The 23,750-nt window shown below is 39.5% G+C and overlaps 2 protein-coding genes across 6 annotated transcripts in view; one reads left to right on the top strand and one right to left on the bottom strand.

The window, feature by feature from the left end:
• DNM1L (dynamin 1 like) overlaps positions 1 to 13,950 on the top strand; it is a 40,018-nt gene extending 26,068 nt beyond the window's left edge. For 2 of the 4 annotated variants that reach the window (XM_068946042.1, XM_068946033.1), the window contains 7 exons: positions 555 to 647; positions 2,281 to 2,337; positions 3,465 to 3,542; positions 6,193 to 6,360; positions 7,015 to 7,124; positions 9,477 to 9,636; positions 11,073 to 13,950. In XM_068946042.1, the coding sequence (XP_068802143.1) occupies positions 555 to 647; positions 2,281 to 2,337; positions 3,465 to 3,542; positions 6,193 to 6,360; positions 7,015 to 7,124; positions 9,477 to 9,636; positions 11,073 to 11,129 (723 nt within the window). In that variant the 3' untranslated portion in view covers positions 11,130 to 13,950. The remainder of the gene's footprint in view (positions 1 to 554; positions 648 to 2,280; positions 2,338 to 3,464; positions 3,543 to 6,192; positions 6,361 to 7,014; positions 7,125 to 9,476; positions 9,637 to 11,072) is intronic. The other 2 variants (XM_068946058.1, XM_068946051.1) reach the window with 1 other exon arrangement.
• A 1,031-nt stretch (positions 13,951 to 14,981) lies between these two features.
• Positions 14,982 to 23,718, bottom strand: YARS2 (tyrosyl-tRNA synthetase 2). Of its 2 annotated transcripts, XM_068946078.1 has the most exons (6): positions 22,940 to 23,718; positions 21,330 to 21,497; positions 19,436 to 19,591; positions 18,907 to 19,077; positions 18,347 to 18,531; positions 14,982 to 17,803 (listed from the first exon to the last, which is right to left on the bottom strand). In XM_068946078.1, the coding sequence occupies exons 1-5, from the start codon at positions 23,707 to 23,709 to the stop codon at positions 18,372 to 18,374; spliced, it is 1,425 nt and encodes a 474-aa protein (XP_068802179.1). In that variant the 5' UTR covers positions 23,710 to 23,718; the 3' UTR covers positions 14,982 to 17,803; positions 18,347 to 18,371. The 2 variants fall into 2 exon arrangements, with proteins under 2 accessions (XP_068802179.1, XP_068802170.1); XM_068946069.1 differs by lacking the exon at positions 14,982 to 17,803 and having other exon boundaries at positions 18,158 to 18,531.
• Positions 23,719 to 23,750: the final 32 nt, after the last annotated feature.

The raw sequence follows: 23,750 nt of genomic DNA, 5'->3' as shown, positions 1-23,750 counted from the left end.
CTAGCTTTGTACAAAAATGTTTTAATGTAAAAGACTGGTGTCTGCTTTGGGCTGCTAATTGGGGAGAGAGCAGAGTGTTTGAGTCATTGAGTCTGTACATGTCTGTGTCTCTGATGTGAAAAGTAAGCAAAAATTGATCTGTATGCTCGCCATTCCAGATGTCTTCACTGATGAAGGCATCTCTCATTAGTTCAAATGTGGCCAGTGGCTTGTGACTAAGGTTGATTATATACCTTGCTTCATGTGGAAGACCCATCAAATTGCTGAATTTTGTTCATTCTTTGCTGGAGGATGGTTAGTTTGATAAAGCTAAAAAGTTAAATTGATATAACAGCCAAGAGAACTGAAATTTTGAATGCATCACAATGAATGAATTGCTGTCTTGCCTCCAGAGGTCTCCTGGATCAGACATTTAATGTCTTTGAGGCAGTAAGAACAGAGACTTTTGCTGTGGATATTTATATTATGCTTTCTAGCTTTGTCAGTTTATTGTTTTTCGCTAGCATTAAGTTTACTCACTGAATTTTTGAACTGTGAATGGCATTGCATTGCAGGTTCATAATTTGGTTGCCATTGAGTTAGCCTATATCAATACGAAACATCCAGACTTTGCTGATGCCTGTGGGTTAATGAATAACAACATAGAGGTAAGAAAATACTTCCTCTTAAAAGTGAACTCCATATGCATAGCTGAAATGCAGATAAGTGGAAAGGTTTTCCATGATTATGGATCAAATCTTTGTTATGTCTGTCTTGTCTGTTGATTAATTCAAGTGAGAGCCTAAATAATTGGTAAAAGAATAAATGTGTCACTCTTTAAAGCGTAGTTCTACATTCAGAAATATAAAAATGTGATACACTGCAAATACGGTATATACTCTTAGCAGTCTATTTGTTAGATTAAAACTCGCCTATTATGTTCAGGGGTAGTGGTAGATAGTTCACTGAAAACAATTCTGCTTGTATTTCTCTCTGGAAAATAAGATGGGTGCATAAGTGAGAACTGGCTATTAAATGAAGTTTTTGGAGGAGAAACTGTAGATAGTCGTGAAATACTGTTTGATGTTTAATTTACTGCATGTTGTCTCTGGCAGAATGTATTAATGACTATAGTGTTCTTCTCCTTCACAAAATGATAATATGATTTGTTTTTCCTCTGTTTAGCTTGTAATGTCTGCTTCTGCCTGGTACTGTTGTTAAAGCTCTGTATTGCCATGCCTCAGTCTCCCCAAATCCATTTTCTCTATCCTCTCCCATTAGCCTTTTACAATTTTAATAGTCTATTTTTCAAGCCCAGCTTTGAATAGTTAATCGCTATTGCTGTCATCATCCTATGGAGGCAGTTGTTCCGGAACTGCACTGCTCAGTTTTTCCTCTCAACCTGATTTTTGTTGCAGTACTTAATCTGGCTAAGAGCTTGGTAATACTCTCGTGTTCCTTTGCTCATCCAATGTGTTTTTTCATAGTAGCATTCTTTTTTTTTAAATGTGTACGTTCTTATTACTGCTCTTTAGCTCTATCCTCTTACTTTCTTCATATAAAAATTTTGTATAGCCTGGTTACGTGATTGAATTTGCCTTGGTAGGCCGTTTGGGAACGACGTCTACCGAAGTTGTTATGAGTGCAAAAATTAGGGCTTTGTGAAGTTGAACATATGAAATTCCTGTATTATCATGTATTAACTAAATTAGTTCTTTCCCAACATCTTCCTGAACAGGACACTGGAATGCTTGAAGAAGCAAAGCATGTAGAACATTTTATTCTTATTCAGTGAGCAATCAGTTTTTAATTTCAAGAAAAAAATCCCATCTTTGTTTATCCTGATTGCTTCAAATTCTTGTTTGTTACACAGTGAATGCTGCCTCCTCCTTCTGCCTTTTGGGCTAATCGTAGTTAACCTGGCAGCATATGGAATCAAATCCTGACCGATTACTTCATAAATGTAACGCTATATGAGAGCTGTAGGGAATCTACCCTCAGCCAAGCTGTGTAGCTTTTATCTTGTCCCTTAAATGCTCTAGTTTGATTCTGGAGAGGGTTACAAAAAGTTTTGCAGAAGGTTTTATATTGCAAACTTAATTTTAACCGGATAATCCTTCAGCGTAGGTTTATCCAAGTAATTGAGTTTTTCATAGCATCGTAGTAGGGCTACGTGATGCTGGATGAGATGAGATTATTAGTTTTGGCTCTAAAATGCAAATCATCCATAAAATATGAATCTTGCATGTGTGCTGATGGAGAATAATATATAACTGAGGTCTTATTGGCTTGTTTTTAAAGGAACAAAGGCGTAACAGGTTAGCCCGGGAGTTACCTTCAGCTGTGCCACGAGACAAGGTGAGTGCATGCTAATTTCTATTTATTTATTCATTTTAAGTTTAATGCGTGGGGTGGTTTGTTTTTTTTGTTTTGTTTTGTTCTTTTTGATCTTGTCTAAATATTGGGAGCTATGCTGCCCTAGTAACTGTCTTGGGAGCTTCCAGGCATTGACTCTTTTCTTTCAATTTCATAAGATAGAAATGGAATGTTATTTTTCTTCCTCTAAAGATGCAGGTTCTGGCAGGTTTTAAATCAAGAATTTTTGAAGACCTCCCTATAAAGTTATTTTAATATTATACTAATTACTTAAATATCATCTCAGGTGAGACTTGAAATGCTTGCAGGTGTTAAAGATGGAGTTAGAACTTAAGTTACTCTCAAGACTGCAGTTTAGTGCAGTCTTGGTTTCTTTGGGAGAAGATCGTGGCGCTGAAATTTTTAAATCAAGTTGTGCATTTTGTCTCTTGAGCTTGGTTTGATTTACAAGGTTTCGGGGATTAGTTCAGTGACTAGTAAATACATGGGCGCGGAAGAATTAACTGTAATAAAATGTTTCCTCATTGTGAAAAAGAACAGTCTGACAATCTGTTGGAATTTTAGAGTTAGGTATTTGATATTCTCTGATGTATTTAGAATCTAAATGTACAGACTATAGTTTTAAGCTCATCACAGGTTGTAACAGGAGTTATTACAGCTGATAAAATCAGTTTATTGAGTTTGAGCTTAAAAAGTGAGACCAAGTGCCAGAATGGATCTAATATTATTGCCTTTAATTGGTAGAAGCCAGTTGATGGATGAACTGGGAACGTACGGTAGCTATCCAGAGATTTTCTGTGCTATCTTATCCTTTTTTTTTTTTTTTTTTTTTTTTACTGACTTTTGTGGGAAGAAAAGTTTAAATCATCAGCATAGGAGCTGAAATGAAACTGAAAGCCAGATAAGCCAAAAGTCTTTTAACTAACTTTGAAATGCTTTTTTTTTTTTTTTCCTGCTCATATTGCTGTGTTGCTTGCAAATCTAAAATCTTTTTTTAACGGTAGGCAAAAGTGCATGTAATTGCTAGGTAGATTTGGTGGTCTTCAGTTGATTTTTTTTTTTTTTTTCCCCCCCCTCCCCCACCCCCCTTGCATTTTTACCTTCTTTAGTCTACTAAAGCTCCAGGTGCATTGACACCTGCCTCCCAGGAGACTGTTACTGCTGCTTCTGCAGAGGCTGATGGCAAGGTCTGTTTTGATTTTTTTTCTCCTCTGAGCACGGAATGCACGTTTATGTTGTGGTGCACCTTAGATACTCTAGTTTGTATTTAGTGCTGTGTCAGTGACACAGCATGTTCTGTGTCCTTTGGATTATATGCCATGTAAGGTATAGACTACCTGGCATTATTCTTCTTAAGATATACAGTGGCAGGTAAAGATCTATGTACCCTTTGGTGGCAAAGTCACTGCTTTGTGTTTGAACTCTTGGTTGCAATATGTTATTGTGCAAGCATGCAGAGGCATAATTTGCTTCAAATTGTAGTAAATAGGTTATCTGGTAAAACAGTATTGTAATCACAAAATTTCAGCATGGTTGTTAAACTGCGTATTTTTAATGTGTTGACAGTTAAAGAAGGAGAACAGAAGATAAACTAAAAATGTGAGTTTCCTGCTTCCTGCAGGGAATCTTTACAGGCTTTGTTCAAACTGAACCTCCCTTCTTTTGTCTTGCATAATCCCTGCAATCCTTGGTTTACTTATATTTGTGTAATGTGTCCTGCAGTGGCTTTTTACACTTCAGGTGTACTGTCTCATGTTAAAATCACAGCTTATCAGTGTAAAGGCTTTTTTTTCTTCCTTTTTGCTAATTGCTTTTATTAGAAGACAGAAAAGATGGGTAATTACAAATTAGTGTAGTAGAAATATCGAGAGGACTCGGACTTTCTGCCTCATTGCATATGCACATTCAGCTTCTAGTACAAAGCTGCCATTTCTGTCTTGAACAAAGTGGTTAAAGTCAAAATCTAGTCACTAGTAGAATTTCGATTATTATTTTGATCAATGTTTTGGAGGTACTGATATGCTGCAAACATCTAAGAAGAAACCAAGAACATGTGACCTGGTCTTGACTTCCTCACTACTGTGAGAGGACACTGTTGTGACAGCAGAAGTTGCAGGAAACTGCTGAATTTGGTTTAATTCATGTCCTACAAAACTTGTCTTTTATTAGATGGTACATACGCAATGCTCTGGGTTTCTCGTGAAAGAACATAGCTTTGTTTCTGAAACGGCTTTGGAAATGCAGCAGACTCCACAGTAGCGTTGAATGAGGGGCACAGGACAGTTTTAAAGATTTCTGCCATTTTGCATAGCAGTCTTGCAATCAGAAAATGTGACGGAGCTTTCCTCATCAGTCTCTACTGGTTAAGAGACAACCACTGATTTGTCGCCGTATATTTTGTACGGTGTCCTTGAACAATTGTGCAATTTTTAATGAAGTTTTTGATGTGCACAGTTCAGCTGAGTTTCCTCCTTATATGCAACCAATGGTATTCTGTTTGCCATGTTTTATTTCTCACTCTTTTTAGATCCAAGATCAGTTTATAGTGATCGTTTAATTGCAAGCACAACAGATAAGTTTGGCTTCCTTCCCCTTTTCCTGAAACAAGATGTAAGTGGTAGTAATTCAGAGCCTTTAATAACCAGCAGTGCGTTTACACTTTTTTTTTCCAACAGCAATAGGTTTTAAAGTACAGTAATAAATAGAATGGGTACTAGGTTTATTGAGAAGTAGAAAAGTAAAAAATACTGAGGTTCCACATCAAAATAAACAGTCCCTTTATACTAATATGGCGTATGTTGGATACCACTTACTAATGTTTCTTTTGTCCTGTGATTCTTAACGTGGAAGAGTCGGGTGTTATGTCCTCTTCTCAGGAGAACAGTTGAGTCCTTCTTTCCTTGCAATGGAAAATTGCACTTTTCAGAAACTCTATTTTAATTCTTCACTTCCAGAGGATGGAGATTTTTGTTTTCTTTTGATTCGATACAAAAAAGCCTTCTTTAATTTGGGGGTTGGCAGCACAAATGTGTCCATAGCTTTGGTACCTGGAAACATAAATGTGCATAATTTTTAGCTGTTATTTAAACAGAAACCAAAGTTTCTTATAAGCAAGTACCAAAGAATTTAAGTAAATTCAAGTTTTCCAAGAGCTGTGGTGCTCTTTTAAAGTATGCTGCAGAACAATCCTGATTGTATAGGTTGCACTGCTCTAAGAACATACGGTAAAAGTAGTAAAAGCCAAATGATTTAGAACGCCATTCTGTATTTCAGAAGTGATCTAGACCCTTAAAAAACCAGGGAGCTTGTCTATATGAGGAATTTCATACCATTATTAGGAAGAATGTGAGTTTAAAAAGCTTTCATTTTACTGGTACTTTCTCTCTGCTCTTGTTTATGTATACAGATTCCTTTTACTGGATTAGCTTATATCGTTTTGGAAACAGGATAAGCAGAGGCCAAAAAGAAGAATGGCGCTCTAATGGAATTATAGCGTTTGAACTCCACGAGTATTATATGATTTTGATGAGATTTGTTCTGTGAAATATGAAGTTTGTTCTTGAGAATTAGAACAAAAAAAAGTCTGTAAGTTTATACTGTTTAATGGATGATTGAAGGTGTCTCTTTAAGCTGTTTTCCAAAGGGAGAACAAAGGTAGGGAACGCGAAGAATAGAATGAAGAGAGGGAATGTATGTATGAAAATCTGTGGGTTTTTTTTTTTTTGTTAGTTGAGTCTTGCTTACCTATAGCTCAGGAATGGTAGATTTGATCAGAGACTTCTTCGCCGTGCCTCAGTTCTAACTCTCCAATGTCTCTTCATTGTGCTGTTTGTGCAGGCTGCCCCTGGTGTGGGAGATGCGTCTCAAGAGCCTGGAACAGGTAACTGGAGAGGAATGCTGAAACCCTCAAAAGCAGAAGAGATATCAGCAGAGGAAAAATCCAAATCAGCTGCAGCCCTACCTGCTAGTCCTCAAAAAGGACATGCTGTAAACCTATTAGATGTGGTGAGTCATGAAAGACAGATACCTCCTGTTTGGCGTTTAGGCTGAGGGAAAAAAAAATTTGCAATTCCAGATCTTGTGACTTTGCTACTAATATTTGATATCTCTGTAAATAATTAGCATTATAAGGACAAAGAGTCCCTCTCTTCTTCTTCCTTCCTGCTACCCAGTCCTTCCTTTTTTTCCCCTCTAGTTTTAGCCTATGACATGCTACCTGGCTTCCTTTCACAAATGCCTATGCAAGTGAACTCCTTGTCTAGATTGCTCTTTTTACACTAGAAAATCTCAGCTTATGCCTCAACTCAGATGCCTGCTTGTTTTGCTGAAGTTGGCCTTTTTGATGTTAAAGGAAAAGAATAATTAAAAACAAAAGCCTATTAATTAACAAGAATTTTTTTAAACTCTTTGGAGACCTTATTTCCTTTAAAAACAATTGTGACAGTGCTCTCCGACCTCCTAATTTCTAAGCTCTGGATTTTGATATGTTCTTGTCTCTAATTTGATTTCTGAAGACTAGACATTTGCTGCAATAGAGGTTACATCAGTTGAATGATTAGGCTAAAAGAGCAATAGACTACTTTAGTCTCTACAGTTTGTTTCATTTACCTATGTAAATGAGCAGGAACTGCTAAACTGAAGTTTTTATTCTTTACATAGCCTGTACCTGTTGCGCGCAAGCTTTCTGCCCGTGAACAACGAGATTGTGAAGTGATTGAACGACTTATTAAATCTTACTTCCTTATAGTCAGGAAGAACATTCAGGACAGGTAATATAAAACTTCCTAGACCATATAAATGCTGTGGTAAGCATATTTTTCCTCCAATACCTTGAATGCTGTGTGATATTGAAGTAAGAGCTTAGGACGTGCCTGCTTTTCAGAAGGATACCATAATTCAGATGATTTGGGCCAAATGACTGCACCTAGAGCTTATTCCAGTTTAGCACTCGAAGAGCCGCCCTGTTCTTTCAAATGGGGGGTTGAACAGGGACTCCTATAGCTATGTTTCCACTCCTTAGCTATAAGGATGGGAATAGCAATATAAAAGTGGCGTTTCTGCTGTATGCAACTATGGAAAATGCCTTCAACCTTCTACTTTAAAAATTGTCATATTTTTTTTGCCATGAGGACTGGTGCAAAACTTTGGTTGCCTTAGGTTATGTTTGTCCCCAAAGACTTACATAAAAAAGTAAGGAAAATTTGGGGGAATAGGGAAATCTGAAAACCAGAGCTTAGAGCAGATTAGCTAGTATATACTGTGGTCATAGTTTACTGGGTAGAATAAAACTTCTATCTAATGTGCTTCACAATAAAATTTCTATTATTTCGTGGCAGGGAATTTCTTTATTGCTTTGTTTACCTGAATTTTACTGCAGTGTTAGCATTTTATTTTTTGAATTACATGCGTATGTTTCCTGCAAAGAGCATCAAGGAGCTGTTTAGAGTACACAAGGAGGTAACACTACTAGTGCTATCTCAAGCATTGTAATTTTGATGTGTAAGATCATCTTCAACTTAATTCAGAAATAATTTGGGAAATACATTTTGAAGATGGTACTGTGCGTGCCCTTTCATACTTGCAGATATAACTTGGACTCTTACTTGAATGGTTCTTCTGTCCTTATCTGTCCCCACACTGCTTTGATTCTGAGTTTTAGGTTGCTTTCACTCTTAGCCAGGAGGCTTCCAAAGTATTCTAGACTTTATTCTGAGTTCTTCTTTCAACAGAACTTGCAATGTATTGGCTTAGAAAGAGGACAACAATTAAAATTACTTGAATGCTAATAGACCAATACTGTTTTACCGTGACTTCTCGGAAGTCTTCGCGTAATCCTCCATTAAAGAACCAGAAGCAGCAGAATGTAGTGGAGAATTCCCAACCCAAAGTTCAGATATGTTGATGGGTCTGAGTTGACTGTGGGTCTGACTGTTTTTAGACTTGCATGCACCTTGTCAAATTAATGCTGCAGTGATAACTGCAGCACTCTGAAAGAAGTGCGTTCTTTTGAGCAAAAACTCTAGATCTGCCCAGGATACTGATTCTGATCTAGAATTAGGGCTGTGTGGGCCCTAATGTGAGAAGAGTGATGTGGTCCCTGCTTAATGATTTAGTTCTGATTATGTCAGCTCAGTCCGCTCTAGTGGCAAAATACTACTGTTGAGAATTAAGTCAACAAGGTGGTTTTTAACTAATGCATTTTATTTTGCAGTTGGGAAAGGTTGTCAGTATTTCCATGGTCAGTTACTGCCACTCTGATGAAATAACCGGAGGGGCAGTAATTTGATTGTTGATGCTTCCTGTGTTTACATCCTTCAGGCTTTGGTACTGCGATAGTATAGTACTTTGATTTTGTCAGTACTCATGTTTTCTCCACACTTTTTCAGAAGAGGAGAGCTACACGTCTCAGATCTCCTAAGAAAATCAGGTTCAGATTGATTCAGAACTTGGAATTTTTTTCAGAAACTGTAGTGGTACAGAAATCGGAACTAAACCAGTTCTTTGGGGTGTTTTAGCCTGGCATAAAAAAATGATCTGCAGAGTCTGTGCTCTTTTTCTGATGGATTGTTCTTGATCCTCATTGATTCCTGCCTGCTTTCATTGTAGACTTTAAATGTGCAAAGTAGAGAAATATATTTGCAGTTTTAAGTTGCCCTCATCTTACACTCTCTGTTGTTAGAGGTAACGTGGCCGAGGGTTTGGTCAGTGATCCTGTTTTCAGTGCTGTTAAGTAAGACTGGATAAATCAGTTTTCTTTGCCTCTCTCCCTCCTCACCTACCTGTGAAAAGAGATTCTAGGCTGAAATATTTAGCTTTTTTTGTCATGCTTAGCACAGTGGAGATGCAGGTTCTGGCCTGTAGTAAAAAAGTGATTTATTCTTGGTGCGTTTTGTACACTGTATATATTCGCTTCCTTTACAATGTAGCCATCCCACCTGCAAGAAATTCAACAGTAAATCGCTTGATTTACTTGAGCTAGAAAGTTGCAAATCATAGTAGTGGTAGATTCCTGGTAGTCTGAATTTGGTTCCATGTAGCTGCATGGTCACACAGTACATTTTTCAGTCTGGAGCAGCCCTGCTTTTTAGCTGTTTTTAAGGGAACAATCTTTGTGCTTGCAGTGTGCCAAAGGCAGTGATGCATTTTCTGGTGAACCACGTGAAAGACACTCTCCAGAGCGAGCTGGTAGGGCAGCTATATAAATCTCTGTTGTTGGATGACCTTCTGACTGAATCTGAGGACATGGCACAGCGCAGAAAAGAGGCAGCTGACATGCTAAAGGTATTAAAAAATCAAGAGCTCATACGAACAGTTAATTACATTGCTAAAATCCAACATTTATATCATGGTTTCAGACTTGCATTCCTTTGTTCTTTGCGCTGTGTGTGTGTGTGTGGTTGGTGGTGGTGGTTTTTCCTCTTTTTAAGAGGATGCTCGTATATTATTCCTCTATACTGGAGGAATTAGAAACAATATGTGAGCAGAAAGTATTAGGCAGGTTGAGCACTGTGCATTTGTGTCAGGAAGAGGAGGGTTAACTATATTCTGGGAGTAAAGCAGAAGCTCTAATCTGGTATTCTTTTCACTAACACATTCGGTTTTAATCATTAGCTCTTATTTAACTTTCCTTTAAGTGTTCTGCAGTTCTCTTTTGGGGGAGTCAGATGTTTTAACTGCAGTTCAAGAGCCAGCTGGCCTATAGCTGGTGTTTCTGGTCAGTACCATATTCCGAATATTGGCAATTTTGGGACTGAGTTATGTTGACTGCTGTGAACATCTGTATAGTTACGTGGTGTGTCAGAACCTGATGCAGTTGCAGGAGAAATATGCTTTTTATATTGGACTGCAAAGAAAAGACTGCCTCTGAAAGGGCAGTTCAGCTCACTGAAGAAGTAGCAGCAAGAGGTGCTGCTTGCATGCAGTGTGGTTGGACAGTGTGTGTTTGAGGTTAGATAGATCCCCTAATATACCACTTGTCCAAAACCACCTGTAGCAAGTTTAATCTTTGTTCTTACACGACCAGCATATTTGAGTTTAAAAGACTCTTTCCTTCACTGTAAACTTTATCAGCGCCAAACTTATTGCTCTGATTTCTCCAGACTGGAATAATGCCTCAAATAATGCTCGTTCGTGTTAGTTGTTTCTCTGACCTTAAAAACAACAGATTTTAAATTTGCAAGGGTTAGTCGGCTAGACTCTGCAGTGAATGCATCAGAATGCAAACAGTGATACAAAATAGGGGCATCTTCTCTTTTTTGGAGAAAGAAAGTTTGAAGTATTAAAACTGTGTGATGAAAAGCTCTGCCCTTCCTGAATATAGTTATGGATACAGAACATTAAGACAAACGTACAGGTCATTGGAAACACCGAGTATGTAAAAATTGCTGAAAATGAGTTGAGCTTTTTGCTTCTAACCAGAGGTTCAGTTTTCAATTGATTTCTAATTCCTTTCTCTCTAGAGAAATGATTTGCTGACACGTATGCTAGTTTTACCACCACCTTTCACTTTGTAGTATTTTAATTTGCATAGTCTTCTGCAGAGGAAAGATTTCGGAGTTGTTTATCAGTGTTGTTGCAAGTTGTAACCATTCACTTCACAATGAAAAAGATTAGCTTTGCTTTAAATTTTAACGTCGCATTTCCTGGAGTGCTGTTCTTATGTCTTGAGAAATCTCTTTGGAAAGGTCAAATAACCTTTTCTGTCTTTCTGTGCACAGGCCCTGCAGCGAGCCAGTCAGATCATTGCAGAGATTCGTGAGACACATCTTTGGTGAAGACTGTACCGGTCACCCTATTTATATGGATTGGAGGATACCTTGACTTGAAAATTGCTAGGCATGGTATACGGAGTAGAATCTTTATTTATGAACTCTTATCTGTGTACTGCAACTGTGTAAATCTGCTCATGTAAAGACAGTTGGTTTGATTTGCAAACAGAAAAATATGCTGTATTTTGCAAAGTAAGTCATATTTAATCCATATAATAAATGGCTCTAAATGTTCCTTACCAGCTTTCTGGTGCAAATTAAAGCAGACCAAGTCTACTGTCTCATTGACAGTCGCATTTCAACTTGGGGAGAAACCATTGAAGTTCCAGTGCCTGACTTGCTAAACAGGTTGCCTGTGGTTAAGATGGACAGTGTAGTCTTGTGGCATAGTTTTAAGCTGCTTTTACAATAGAAGTTTCAATACTGTGAAGAGGAGAGAGCACCATGTATTTTCTTTCCTGAATATATTGCATGCACTGTGGCAGACGGAGATCTCAATTTTCTAGCACAGTAGAGATGTCTATCGTATTACTATGTATTTGTGTCCCCGTATTTTTCAGAATGTTAAAACTGTGGACAAAACTTTGAACTTCATTTAATGAGGTTTCAGTTAGGATAAAATAGCCTGGAGTTTGCAGAGAAGTAACAGCCTGCCAAAAAGTGGGTGCAAAGTTGTTAATGTGCACTGGAGCTTGTGTATAAATGTCGGGGAAGATAATCAGGTACAAGAACACCTTCCCCTCCCTCTCTTCCGGGACCAAGCCCCTGGACAATCCACTAGTAAACTTGTTCTGGCAGAATTGGAAAATAAAAATGAATTTCAAAACTGTTATGGGATAGTAAGTGTTTCTTTTAAAAACAGATTAAGTTGGCCTGGCAGAAGGGGATCCCCATAACTTTTTTCAGATTTTGAAATGTATGAAAGAAAGTCCATGAGACTGTAATCTTACCAGTGATTACAGTTACTTTTGAGGAAATTTCACAGTGCTGTAAGTAGCGTTTTTTTTTTTCTTCTTTGAGGACAATCTATTTTGTTTAGAATTAGGAAGTGTTAGGTTGGAAATTAAGTTGATGAATTCATTTTTTTCTTATGATTTTAATTCATACAGGTAAATATTGATCACCCCAACCTTTAAAGGATAAACATTTAAATTTTTTATGAATAAAAGTGTATTCAGATTCCAGCACACTTGCATGTACTTTTCAAACACATTAATTTTTTTGTGTGAAGAAAACATGTTTGTTACGGTGTTGCTGTTTTATCTTTAACACAACTTGCATGAAAAGTAAGACACTGCTGTTAACATCCATGGCTTGCTCTTAGTAAATCAGGCCAGTATAGTGAGGTTTTTATTCCCACATTCAATTCCTTCCCCATTTCATCAATTAACAGAAATGGAATTCCTTTTCTAAGCTGCTAAAGACTGAAAATTTAAAAACTGTTAAGGCCCCAGTTTCCAAGAATGTCTGATAAAAATTTGTTTTTGTCATGGTAATCTTCAATTTGGCACCAGTATATGCACAGGGAGTTAAGTTTCACAGGTGCAATTTTTGGCTGGTTTATGCGTTATTTCAAATAATGCATGCAGAACAGAAATATAGTCTGTATTTTTTTTTAAAGAATCTAAAAACTCATGGGATATGAATCGTATATAATCATTATAAAGGAAATAATTTTAAGTTCTCACATCTTGTCCAGGGCTATTTCCTTCTCAGATTCAGGAAATGTGACTGTAGCAAAGTCAGAACTGCATGTTTTCAAATCAATTTTGAACAACAGTGAAAGTTTTAGTATTTTGTCAAAAACATTAAATTTCTACTTGGAATCCACCTAACATTTGCCTTGCACTTTTGACATCTAAGATGTTTTCGACAAGGCAGAACCTTCAGTAAGCAAACTGCTCCCTAAGCTTTTAACTCCCAAAATTCAATCAACGGTCTATTGTCAAGGAACGTGCTGACTTGTGAAGTTACAAAATGCTTCTTCATACAGCAAAGGCGTTCTATTTATCTAAGAAACTTTTGCAAGTGATAACCAGCTGTGTAATGTCATGTGAAATTTCCGAAGTGTTGTTTCTTGAAATGTTTTTTGCTTCACCAAAATTTTAAATTTGATAATGTGTAAGTGCTATGAAATGAATTTGTTGTCCTCAATGCAAGTCTTTAAAAATCCATGCTGTAACAACCCTTTAATTAAATAAACATATAAAACACAAAATTAATTATCCCAGAAATGAAGTTTTGAGCTGACTTGTAGTTCAGGTAGCAGGAATATATGCTTTTACAAGTTTATAGACTGATTAACCATATTTTTACAGCCTTGCGTTTGTTTGCACTTGCCCTTTCTGCGATTCTACGCTGTTAGTTCTTGTATGACAGTGTAAGTAATAGTGCAGACAGGCCCCTGGTGCCTATTAATGGTTTTTAAACAATGTGTTGTCTGGAATTGGACTGAAACACCTAAAATGCTACTGTTGCTGCCATCCTTAGAAGAAATGATGGGGAAACTATGGAAAAAAACAAATGGAGGACAGTAATTGAGTAATTCCCAGTAGATCAGCTTGTTCCCTTACAAATCTCTTCTAGTCTACCTTCATTAACTTAAACCTGGTATTTTTGTCATCAATAAGCAACTTCCAGCTAACTTGAAGAAATAACTTGCTATCCAGTGAAATACACAACCTTGGAGGAGAATAAGCACAGTAGCCAAAAAGTTTAGATCAGTAAATGTTTGATGGTACCTGCAGTATGTGTGGTACTATTGTAAATAAAACATAACATTGTGTGCTTGAACATAGCTTGTCAATAAATTACTTGGGTTTTTTTAGCGGTGAGTTTCAAATTTCACTCTTGCAATGGAATAGATGGGCTTTGGGGAGTGTCTGTGCTTCAAGAGTGTATTCTCAAACAGATTTCTAAAGGAGACGTAACAAAACGTAGGCAAAACTAGCCTTTACCTTATGTATTGTGGAAGACTGGCTTTGAGAGGATATATTGCAAGTTCAAGTTCCTGCTTTATTGAATACAGCAGGGGAAACAACTTACCTGTCTGCTGTGACCCTGTTGCTAACTTTAAATTAACTTCTCCTCAGTAATTTTTTTCCTCACTGTTAACATCCTAGCTATGAGAGCAGACTGCAAGCTAGTGTTTTCAGTAGACAATAAAGTTCTCAAATGCATATGCTTTTGTAACGTGTAGCCTGTCAAACTCTCTGCTCTAAGGGGACAGAGTGAGATCATTAGTACTCCAAAGCTTAACAGCAAAAGAGAGTAGGCCACCTGAATATGGTTTTATGCCCGAGCAGCTACACTTAAACTAGTGAAGGTGTTTTTAATGCTTGGATAGCTTCCTTTTATACTTGCTGCATGCTCATTTACCTTTTACCTCTTCAGTGTGAGTTTTATGAAGTGAAGCACTGCTTGAAAGCAGCCACTACTACTGCTAACCACCACAACAATGGTGTTCATATTCAAGTCCTTGAGTTTGCACTTTCCCCAGATACTGTACAAATTTTTTTAAAACCTCTGGCCCCAAATAATTGTTTTTTGCACTTCTAAACTGCACAGTTGTAGCCACATTAAATACTGAAATAGTAATATTAATTTCTGCTTGTTTATGTTTTAATGGATTGTCTTTCATTGATCACTTGACCATACCTGTTTTTGGGGGTACCTGAGGACTAAAACTAGTCTAAGAAAGAATACTAGATGTTTAGTCATCCTTGATTCTGGGCAAACTGGTCTACCACCCAAACATGCCACCCTGTAGCGACAGGTAATAGACTGTCCAGGGAAAGTAGTGGCTGTGTTCAGCTTTTTCCTTAGAAAGAGTAATGAAAAGGCTTGGACTGCTGAGCAGTGGTCAGAAGGAAGGACAGAATAAATTTATTGGAGTTGAATCGTATTAAAAAGCCTTGTATACAAACAATTCCCTTTTTTTTTTATTTTGTGTGTATTTGTAAAAAAAAAAAAAAAAAAGATAAAATAAAATCCTTTTAATACTCTATTGAAATGGGTACTAATGCTTTAACAAAACACGTTTCTTGTGGATGTTTTGTTGGTATATGTTAGCATGCGTCATTTGGAGATGAAAAAGGTAGGAGAAATCAGACATGAGAAATAATAAGACTTCTACTCATAGGTGTGTACTTCCTGCAAAAAAGAAAGTACCTGTCAAATCTGATTTGTTGTATTTCTTTAGTGGTTAATATGTTTGTGTGGTGGTACATTTTGTTCCTCCTACTTGGCATGTTTCTGTATTGTTCTAATGCTGCTACCGTTTAAGGTGCTAGGTGACTAAAATATTTGAAGTGGATGAACTTCTGGGAAAACAGCTTTCTTGAATTAGTTTAACTTCCACCCTTCTCCCATCAAGATTGTGATTTTTCTCTGTATGCTTCCTCTAGGCTAACTCTGATGCAGCAGCTTCAGGCACGTAACAAGTAACAATAACAAGTAACGCAAACTGGTTTTAAGAACTGACAAGATACGTAAGGCCCTTTTTTTTTTTTTTAAAAAGGTAAGAATTACTGAAGTACTTATATGAAAAAAAATAAAAATAGGGAACAAGATTGAGATATCTCTCTCTATTTCTGTCAAACAGATAAGTGATTCTTACCTGACTGAAATTAATACTATGAGCTCCATGTAGTGAGCTACTGCACATACTGTCATATAACAGTTTAATAATCTGAAGAAACTGATACATAAGCTGCTATAGCTTATTACCACTGAAATCCTCAAGGACAGTGCAGATAAAGCCAACATCAAGTTATCCTAAGTAAAAAGACAAGAACCAATAAACGCCCAAAGAAATGCCCTCAAAATTTAGAATAGCTGGATTCTTGAGAGGTGTTAATTATTTGTTTTTTTTTTTTTCATAGTTAGGGAGTTTTTAAACCAGCTGAAATGCGATGACTACTTCTAACATCATGAGATTAGGGTTTCTCCCTCTGCAGTTGCTGTGGAATAGTATTGTCTTTGAGTTTCACATTCTCCTCAGCTGATGAAGAGCAAGGATTACCTTAATCTTTCAAAATAGCACTGTAGCCAAGGTCCAAAGCAGTTCCCTCATAAATCAGACAGAGTGTTTCATACCTGTTTGCACAGGGACAGAGAGGGACCCACAAAAAAAAAAACACATTCTGAGCCAGCCCTGCCACTGCTACATTGATTGTACTATTACTGTAGCAGCCCTCTAACAAGCCCTGCCTGTTAAGAGTAATTTGTACTCCCAAAACAAGTTTTGGTAACCACAGGGAGGGGAACTTTTTGTTGTTCAGGTGACCTGGCCGTAAGTACCTTGGCACCCTGTATTGTGTAAGCAACTCAACCCCAGCTTAAGCTTTATCATGGGAAGGGAGAAGTTTGAATCTGACAGTGTGCTACATATACACTGCCTGCTCACTTGGTTTCAGGGGTGTAAGCAGCTCCACAGGTTAGTAATGAAGGGTGTTTCAGAGCAATAAAATAAAGCAACACTGTCTTTAAACATGGACGTTATTATTCTACCAGCTCTTGTAGTACCACCCCTTTCTCTGTTTCACGTTCTTTATGAGAAAAATCAGGACAATATGATTAAATGCTGGACGGGCCATAAGCACTAGGAACATTTTTCTCTCGTCTTGCCAGAAGATACGGCTTTTACATGTTGTCCTATCTGAAGGGGCTGACTCTGTAGTTGCAAGAACACTGTAGCTCTTCTCATGTGGTTTCTGGTCCAGATACCCTTCAATTGCTTTTACACCCATAACATACATGAAAGCTTTTTTGATTTTTGATGCCTAGCAGTAAGATGTGCTTCAAATCTTCAGGTGTAACAAACACATTAGCTTGCAACTTACTGTAGAGCCCACACAGCCAATGCCAGGATACACCTTTCCAAAAGGATTCCAGATAGTACAGATGCATCCCTATAACTCACAGGACTGAATAAGCAGAACAAATGCCCCCCTCCCCACTGTAAATCACAGTAAACACACAGAAGGCATGAAAGTCACAAGGCTGAGGAAAGCTTTGGAAGTCTCAGCAGCCTTGATGTGAACTTACTTACACTCACATTTTTCTCTTACATTTCAAAAAGTGGTTTTGTCCTGTACTACTCTACTAAGGCTGGAAAGCCTTTATGCACCATGTTGCATACATACATAACCAATAAGAAACTCAGATATCAGGGCTTAACCCATCTACTCATATATTGTGAATCTTTCACAGCTTGCTTTAAGCCCAACCTGTTCAGATGATGTTGATTGTAGGGTGTATGCTCTTACCTACTTAAGCAGGTTTCTCTGTTAGGATGAAGTCAAAGTGGACAGCAGCATATATCCTCTGTAAGAAACAGAGGTTTCCAGTATGCTTTTGCTCAGCTTGCTGTGGATTATTAGCGTCAGGTCACTTCTCTTCTTCTCTCAACACAGGAATTTTTTAAGGAGGGGAAGAAAGTCTCCATCTTTGACTTTGAAATTAAGCTTTTTTGTTTTCTAGTGCATATCTTATGGACGGTGCTTTGAGTAACACAGCGTCTACAGTCTCTTCAGTGGCATAACTTCTATGCGAGATTAAAAGATCCAAGAGCTGCACAGGACAACATTCCAGTTCTGCATTTTAGCTGTGCCTGTTCCCCTGGCAATCCCAGCTGCTCCTTTTTTGGTGTTTTAGGTAGTTCTGTATCTTACTATTTCCTGGTGGACAGAACAAAACTGTCACTCGAGACTGGCTACTCTTCATAAGTAACAGCTGACGTTCACAGCCACTGGATTAACTTTAAATGTTGTCAATTAAAAACAAATTGTTGCAAATAATAACAATTCTAATGGAGTTCAAAAATCCAAACGCAGATGCAACTTTTGTGCAGCTTTTCATGATGTTTGCAGTGTGAGGGCCACATGAATGAAGCGTGCTCCACCCTGAAGGAATCTAAGGTGCAGCAGCCGGAAAAAGCTGCTAAGAATTTGTAATTATTACTTTTCTGATTCCGTGTTTAACAAGTCTGATTGAGAACTTACTATCACAATTAAAACATGAAATCATACACCTTCAGGATCTTAGCTGCCTTTATTTGAACCCCTTCAGTCTATTTTCGTTCTTGCATTTTGAGAAGAACTGCACTATGGTACTAGGCAGTTTGTGAGCTGTACAGTAATACACTGTATAGAAACAAATGCAAGTACGTCTTCGTGCAAGAAGCTGAGGCGTTTCAGCTTCTTTCAGAGCTGAAATAATACCTCATTTTAAGGAGATATCCTGTTGTCACAACTGCAGCCATTTTATAATGTAGTAATTTTTCTTTCCAATCCTAAGTAATGATACTCCATTCTTGAGAATATGCTGTCCAAGAACAAGAACAGTCTCAGGATTAGTTTCTCGAATCCCATTTATTGAAACTCCACCATCTGTAATTTTCTGGTACCTAAAAGAAAACCAACACACCACATACACAACATTAACTGCAAGAGGAAACTAATTATTGCTGCATGCAAAAAGTGACTGGAATGAACCTTAGCCTCTGCCACTCCCATTCTTTCGGAGGAGTACATAAGGAAGCTTACGCTGTTACTATTACCTAGTAGATTTTACAACAAAAGCGAAAGAGACCCCCATATCCTACACTTCCACTTCAAAATGGAACGAGGCCTACTGCCCCCTCTTTTTTAACACTGGTATGCAGATGGGTAACAAGTTACTAATTGATTTGGGCGTTCTGGTTTTTTGTTTAACTTCTGAAAGCACACCGCTACAGCGTGCCTAAGTGAAGTGTGAGTAAAAAGCACAAATGATAACATACCCACTAGGTCCATTTGGAATGGCATTTGCCTTGCGACACAAGTCGAGCACATTCATTCCAGGTTCCAGCATCAGTTCAGCAAAATGAGCTTGTCTAAAAAGTTCCTGTAACTCTTGGTCAGACATAGCTTCTAATGCCTCCACACTGCTGTAATAAAGGGCTTTAGTACACCTGTGAAAACAAAAAGTAGTATGATCATTCAAAATACAGTTCTGGTCTCATATTCGCGCAAAATGCAGTTCAACGAATCCGATGAAATAAAGGATTTTCCTCCCCAACTTCTTTGGAGGGTCCACGCAGTGCCAATGGTACTTAAGAATTAACACAAATCCCAGTGAACATTTTATTATATGCAAATTTTACTCATTAATATATTTTCCTTTAAACCTATGGAATTATTACATTTTTCCTCTTGTAACAGCCGAGTACCAACTAACTCCATGAAAACACTCTCAGAAAAGCTGTGGATAAATACCACTGAACAAACTTGAAAGAGAAGTGCTCAACAAATCAAACCTCAACAAATCACCTCTTAGCAGATTCCAGCCCCTCTCTACCGTGAACAAGCTTAGTTACTTCTGCAGCAAGTCGTTTCTGAGGGCCCCATTTTTCCGGTTCCTTAGCATGCATTTCCATGATGTGGTCAATCTCCTCAAGAGGAAGGAAGGTGAAGAGTTTCAGGTATCTACAAGCAGGGAAGAAATTATTTTGTCTATACAGCGGTCATACCTGTCTATACAGCCGTATACCTTAGATTTAATTACCTGTCATTCCAACTTCATTAACTACGCTAAAATAATTCTTAATCACTTCATGAAATTTGTACTACAGATATTCTATCCTTTCAGACAAGTCTTTGCTCCTACCCGTGTACTTCAGCTTAACATGGTAACTTGTGTTTTGTTTAATATTCCCTCGAGCATAACGTCTTGAAAATAACGTAGAAGAGCCAAATGCTTTCATGAAGCCACTTACATTGCAATCGAGAGCTACTGAGGATTTTGTCTTTATATGTGTTGCAACATGTCCTAAAAACTAACCACAGTCCTGCTACAGCTGGACATCCTTCAAGTTTTGCTGCACTTCAGTCTCATGATATTTGTTTTGCAGATCAGTCCACTTGCTATTATAATAGCAAGCAGCAGATAAGAATGTGAAAAAAGTCTTTGCTTCCATGTTCTGAGATTAGGAAGATGTACATATCACTTTAATAAAGCCCTCAAACATCAAGTATAGTCAAAATGGTGCAAATCATCCCCATCTGCAATTTTCGAAAAGGTCCACTAAAATTTCCACGAGGTGCTTGAAAAGGATGTACATAGCCCTAAGGTTTTGCTATGTTAGTACTTTTGGACATTTACATAACAAGCACTCCCATCATCTAAAATTGTTTATTAATACTTGTGTGAGTTATGTTATTATCTGAGTAAAGAAAAAAATTAGAAATAGGTGGTATGTTTGTCTAGAAGAGAGTTGGGCAAAATTTCTAAAGAAGTTGTTTTCATATGCAAATATTAGTTAGTTACACTACTAAACTGTAGCCCAGGGTACTGATTAATACTACCTTTGAAGAGGTGTAAGTAGTTACTGATTTGACCAGCTATGTGGATTTTGTCAGTTCCGTTTCGCTCCTTTGCCTTAGTTGTTTCAACAATTTCAACAATAACTTAAAACTGACCCCTGAAAACTCTCTACCTCAAAAACATATTTACGCTGTCTGCCATGAGCTTAAAATGGTATCATTTTTTCCCTTTGGAACTGGGCTACTACTATAATGTACTTGTCTCCCTGGTATGTTTTTATCTAGACACTGTAAAGTATGACCACCTTAGCTTTTTCCAACCAAAACACTCTTAAATTGTTTACGGATATATTCACTATTTCATGAGACTGTTCGGGTGTAATAGTGTAGTATTTAATGTGAAACAGTTCTAGATGCTGAACTGTGTGTGTTTATTTACTACTAGTTAAGAAACTTCTTGCGATTAGAACGTGATGTTTCTGGATACCTCATACTATGTAAAAACTTTTAGTAGTTAGTATCTATTAAAACTGCAGTTGCTTTTTACTTAGATATTTAATTCAATACCATGATGTTATTGTAATGAAACTGACATACATCATAAAAGATGAATTTCAGTCACTCTACTGGCAGACTGGAATGTATTATGCTTTACTCATACTTCAATACTAATTTATGATGCACATGCTAGCATGGAAACAGGTTCTATCCTGTATATTTATGAATCAGTCATGCTTGTTTATTTAACAAGAATGCTAAATATAGTTAACGTTTACTTCTGCATGGTGCTGTTGGAAATGATACTAGTTACATGACCTCACCCTGCACATACTTGCATGGAACAGTTACGAGCAGGTTTTATAAACAATGACAAAAGGCAAGATGAAAAGCAACTACTTACTTTTCAACTATGTTATCCTGTTGTCTGACAAAAAACTGATATAGCTCAAATGGAGAAGTCTTATCCCTGTTCAGCCAAACTGCATTACCAGCAGTCTTTCCCAGTTTATCTCCAGTGGTACTGGTAATAAGAGGTACCGTAATTCCAAACACATCTTCTCCTGTCACCCTGAGAAAAAAAAAAATCACACATAAAAAAAAAAAGAAAGAAAAAAATCAGATCTTGGTAAGCTTAAATAAAACTTAAGCATTCTGTAAGATTCTTCTATTCTTTATGCAAAGCAGTAAAATAATATACCAGCAAGAAAAATAAGAGAAGCCAAAGCACAGTCCCAAGAAGGGTGCTTTAGGAAAAAATCTTCAACTTAAAAGTTTAAGTTCTTTTTCTGTGTAAGGAAGAGGCATGAATATTTTAAATAATTAGTTTCAAAGCACTAGCAAAGCGTCCCGTATCTTTTTTTTTTTTTTTGTGCTCTGAGCACTAACTGAAGCTGCTTGTTTGGTTGGGACACTTGTAACGTTTTTCTTCCATGTTGATTCTCTAATATCTTGCAAGAGCCAAGTGAAATAAAAGCATTCCCATGTACTCTCTCCTCTGCTTGTTTCCTTCTGTGAACTCTGTAAGACTCGTACCAAATTTGGGCAAAAGCTCATCATCAACGGGTTCTGTTTTCGCTCTGAGAGAGGAAACACAAGTATCTTTACAAATACGCCACAACTGCCTCTACTTAGATGTGATTACACTAGATCGTTTTTACCAATAGAAAATACGGTGTTTGGTCAAAAAAATAAATTGTTGACTCCTAATGGAGAAAAGCATGGCCAAGATGCATGCGTAAAGTTCACAGGCAAAACAACAAACTATTCTTTTTCTTCTCAAGTCCCGCAATTTAAGCTAATATTAACTCTCCGAAGGAGAGCTTCCACTCTTGGCACGTGAAGGCCTGTCAACACAAGGTCCCGCAGAGTTAGGAACTCTGATGTCCGGGCCCCGTTTCGTTTTCAGAGCGCGGTCAGCACGCTCTGTCCCTGGGACAGGCGCAGGAAGCCCTGAGCCCCCTCCGGTGACGCGTCTCCACCTGAACCCAGCAGCCAGCCGCGGCGCGACTCCGCAGCACGTCGACGACACCCGCCACGTGCCCGAGAGCTGCCCGTACCCGTTACGGCAACGCCAGCAGCTACGCTGGCCACCGCTCCGTTCGCCCCCGGCCTGTCTCCGCAGGGCCAGGGATGGGTACGCTCCCTGGTGCGGCAGGGCCTCGCTCTGCAGGAGTGCTGTGGGGTGAGTATACACTTAATTCGACTTAATTCGACTTAATTCGACTTAATTCGACTTAATTCGACTTAATTCGACTTAATTCGACTTAATTCGACTTAATTCGACTTAATTCGACTTAATTCGACTTAATTCGACTTAATTCGACTTAATTCGACTTAATTCGACTTAATTCGACGCGGGTTAGCTGCGGGGCGTCCCTCCCAGGGGGGCCAGCCCGCCGGACACGGCCGCCGTGCGGCAGGACAACCGCTCCCCGTCGCCAGCCCGCCGGGGCGGCCCGGCAGCCTCCCCCTCCCGCGGGCCCGCCCGCCCTCCCCGCCGGCCGGCCGTACTTGGTGACGAGCTCGTAGCCGGACATGATGTTGCCCATCTGGTCGGCGCCGCCGAGCTGGACGCGGCAGCCGTGGTGGCGGTGGAGGTGGAGGAAGTCGTAGGCCTGCAGCGCCGGGTAGAGGAACTCGGCCAGGCTCATGCCCTCGGCGCTGCGCAGCCGCGCCTGGCAGCCCTGCCGGCTCAGCAGCGTGCCCATGCGGAGCCGCCCGCCGGCGCCGCAGGCGAAGTCGAGCAGCGGCTGCCGGCCCAGCCACCGGGCGTTGTCGAGCAGCTCGGCGCGGCCCAGCGGCGCGCCGCCCGCCCAGAAGAGCTGCCGGTGGTTGTCGAAGAGGCGTTGGAGGCCGGCGCGCAGGCCCCGCGCGTGCGCCCGCACCCGCTCGGCCGGCAGCGGCTCGCGCGCCTTGGCGCGGCCGCTCGGGTCGCCCAGCCGCGCCGTGGCCCCGCCCACCACGGCGATGACGTGGTGGCCGGCGCGCTGGAAGTGCAGCAGCGCCATGACGGCCAGCAGGTGGCCCACGTGCAGCGAGTCGGCCGTGGGGTCGAAGCCGCAGTAGGCCGTCAGCGGCGGCCGGCCCGGCGCCAGCAGGCCCGGCAGCTGCTCCTCCGCGCTCTGCGCCGGGAACACGTCCTGGAAGAGGCCGCGCTCGCACTGCGCCGCCAGCAGCCCCTTGGCGCTCCTGGCCCGCTGCGGCTGCTGGTGGACCCGGCGCAAGCCGCGCCACAGCCCCGCCGCCCGGCCGCAGCGCCAGCGCAGCGTGGGCGCCGCCATCTTGGCTGAGCCGCCCCGCGCGCGGGGGGCGCTGGGATAGC

This window comes from Struthio camelus, chromosome 1 (assembly GCF_040807025.1).
Source record: "Struthio camelus isolate bStrCam1 chromosome 1, bStrCam1.hap1, whole genome shotgun sequence".
NCBI classification, from domain to species: domain Eukaryota; kingdom Metazoa; phylum Chordata; class Aves; order Struthioniformes; family Struthionidae; genus Struthio; species Struthio camelus.
The sequence above is the reverse complement of the archived record's forward strand: the minus strand, read 5'-3'. Positions and strand labels throughout refer to the sequence as shown.

Excerpts from the sequence above, each read along its gene's own strand:
- YARS2 (XM_068946078.1), bottom strand. The coding sequence starts at position 23,709 with ATGGCGGCGCCCACGCTGCGCTGGCGCTGCGGCCGGGCGGCGGGGCTG. Across the intron at positions 21,498-22,939 it reads GGCTACGAGCTCGTCACCAA|GGTGACAGGAGAAGATGTGT; the intron begins GTACGGCCGGCC and ends TTTTTTTCTCAG. Across the intron at positions 18,532-18,906 it reads ATTCCAAATGGACCTAGTGG|GTACCAGAAAATTACAGATG; the intron begins GTATGTTATCAT and ends GTTTTCTTTTAG.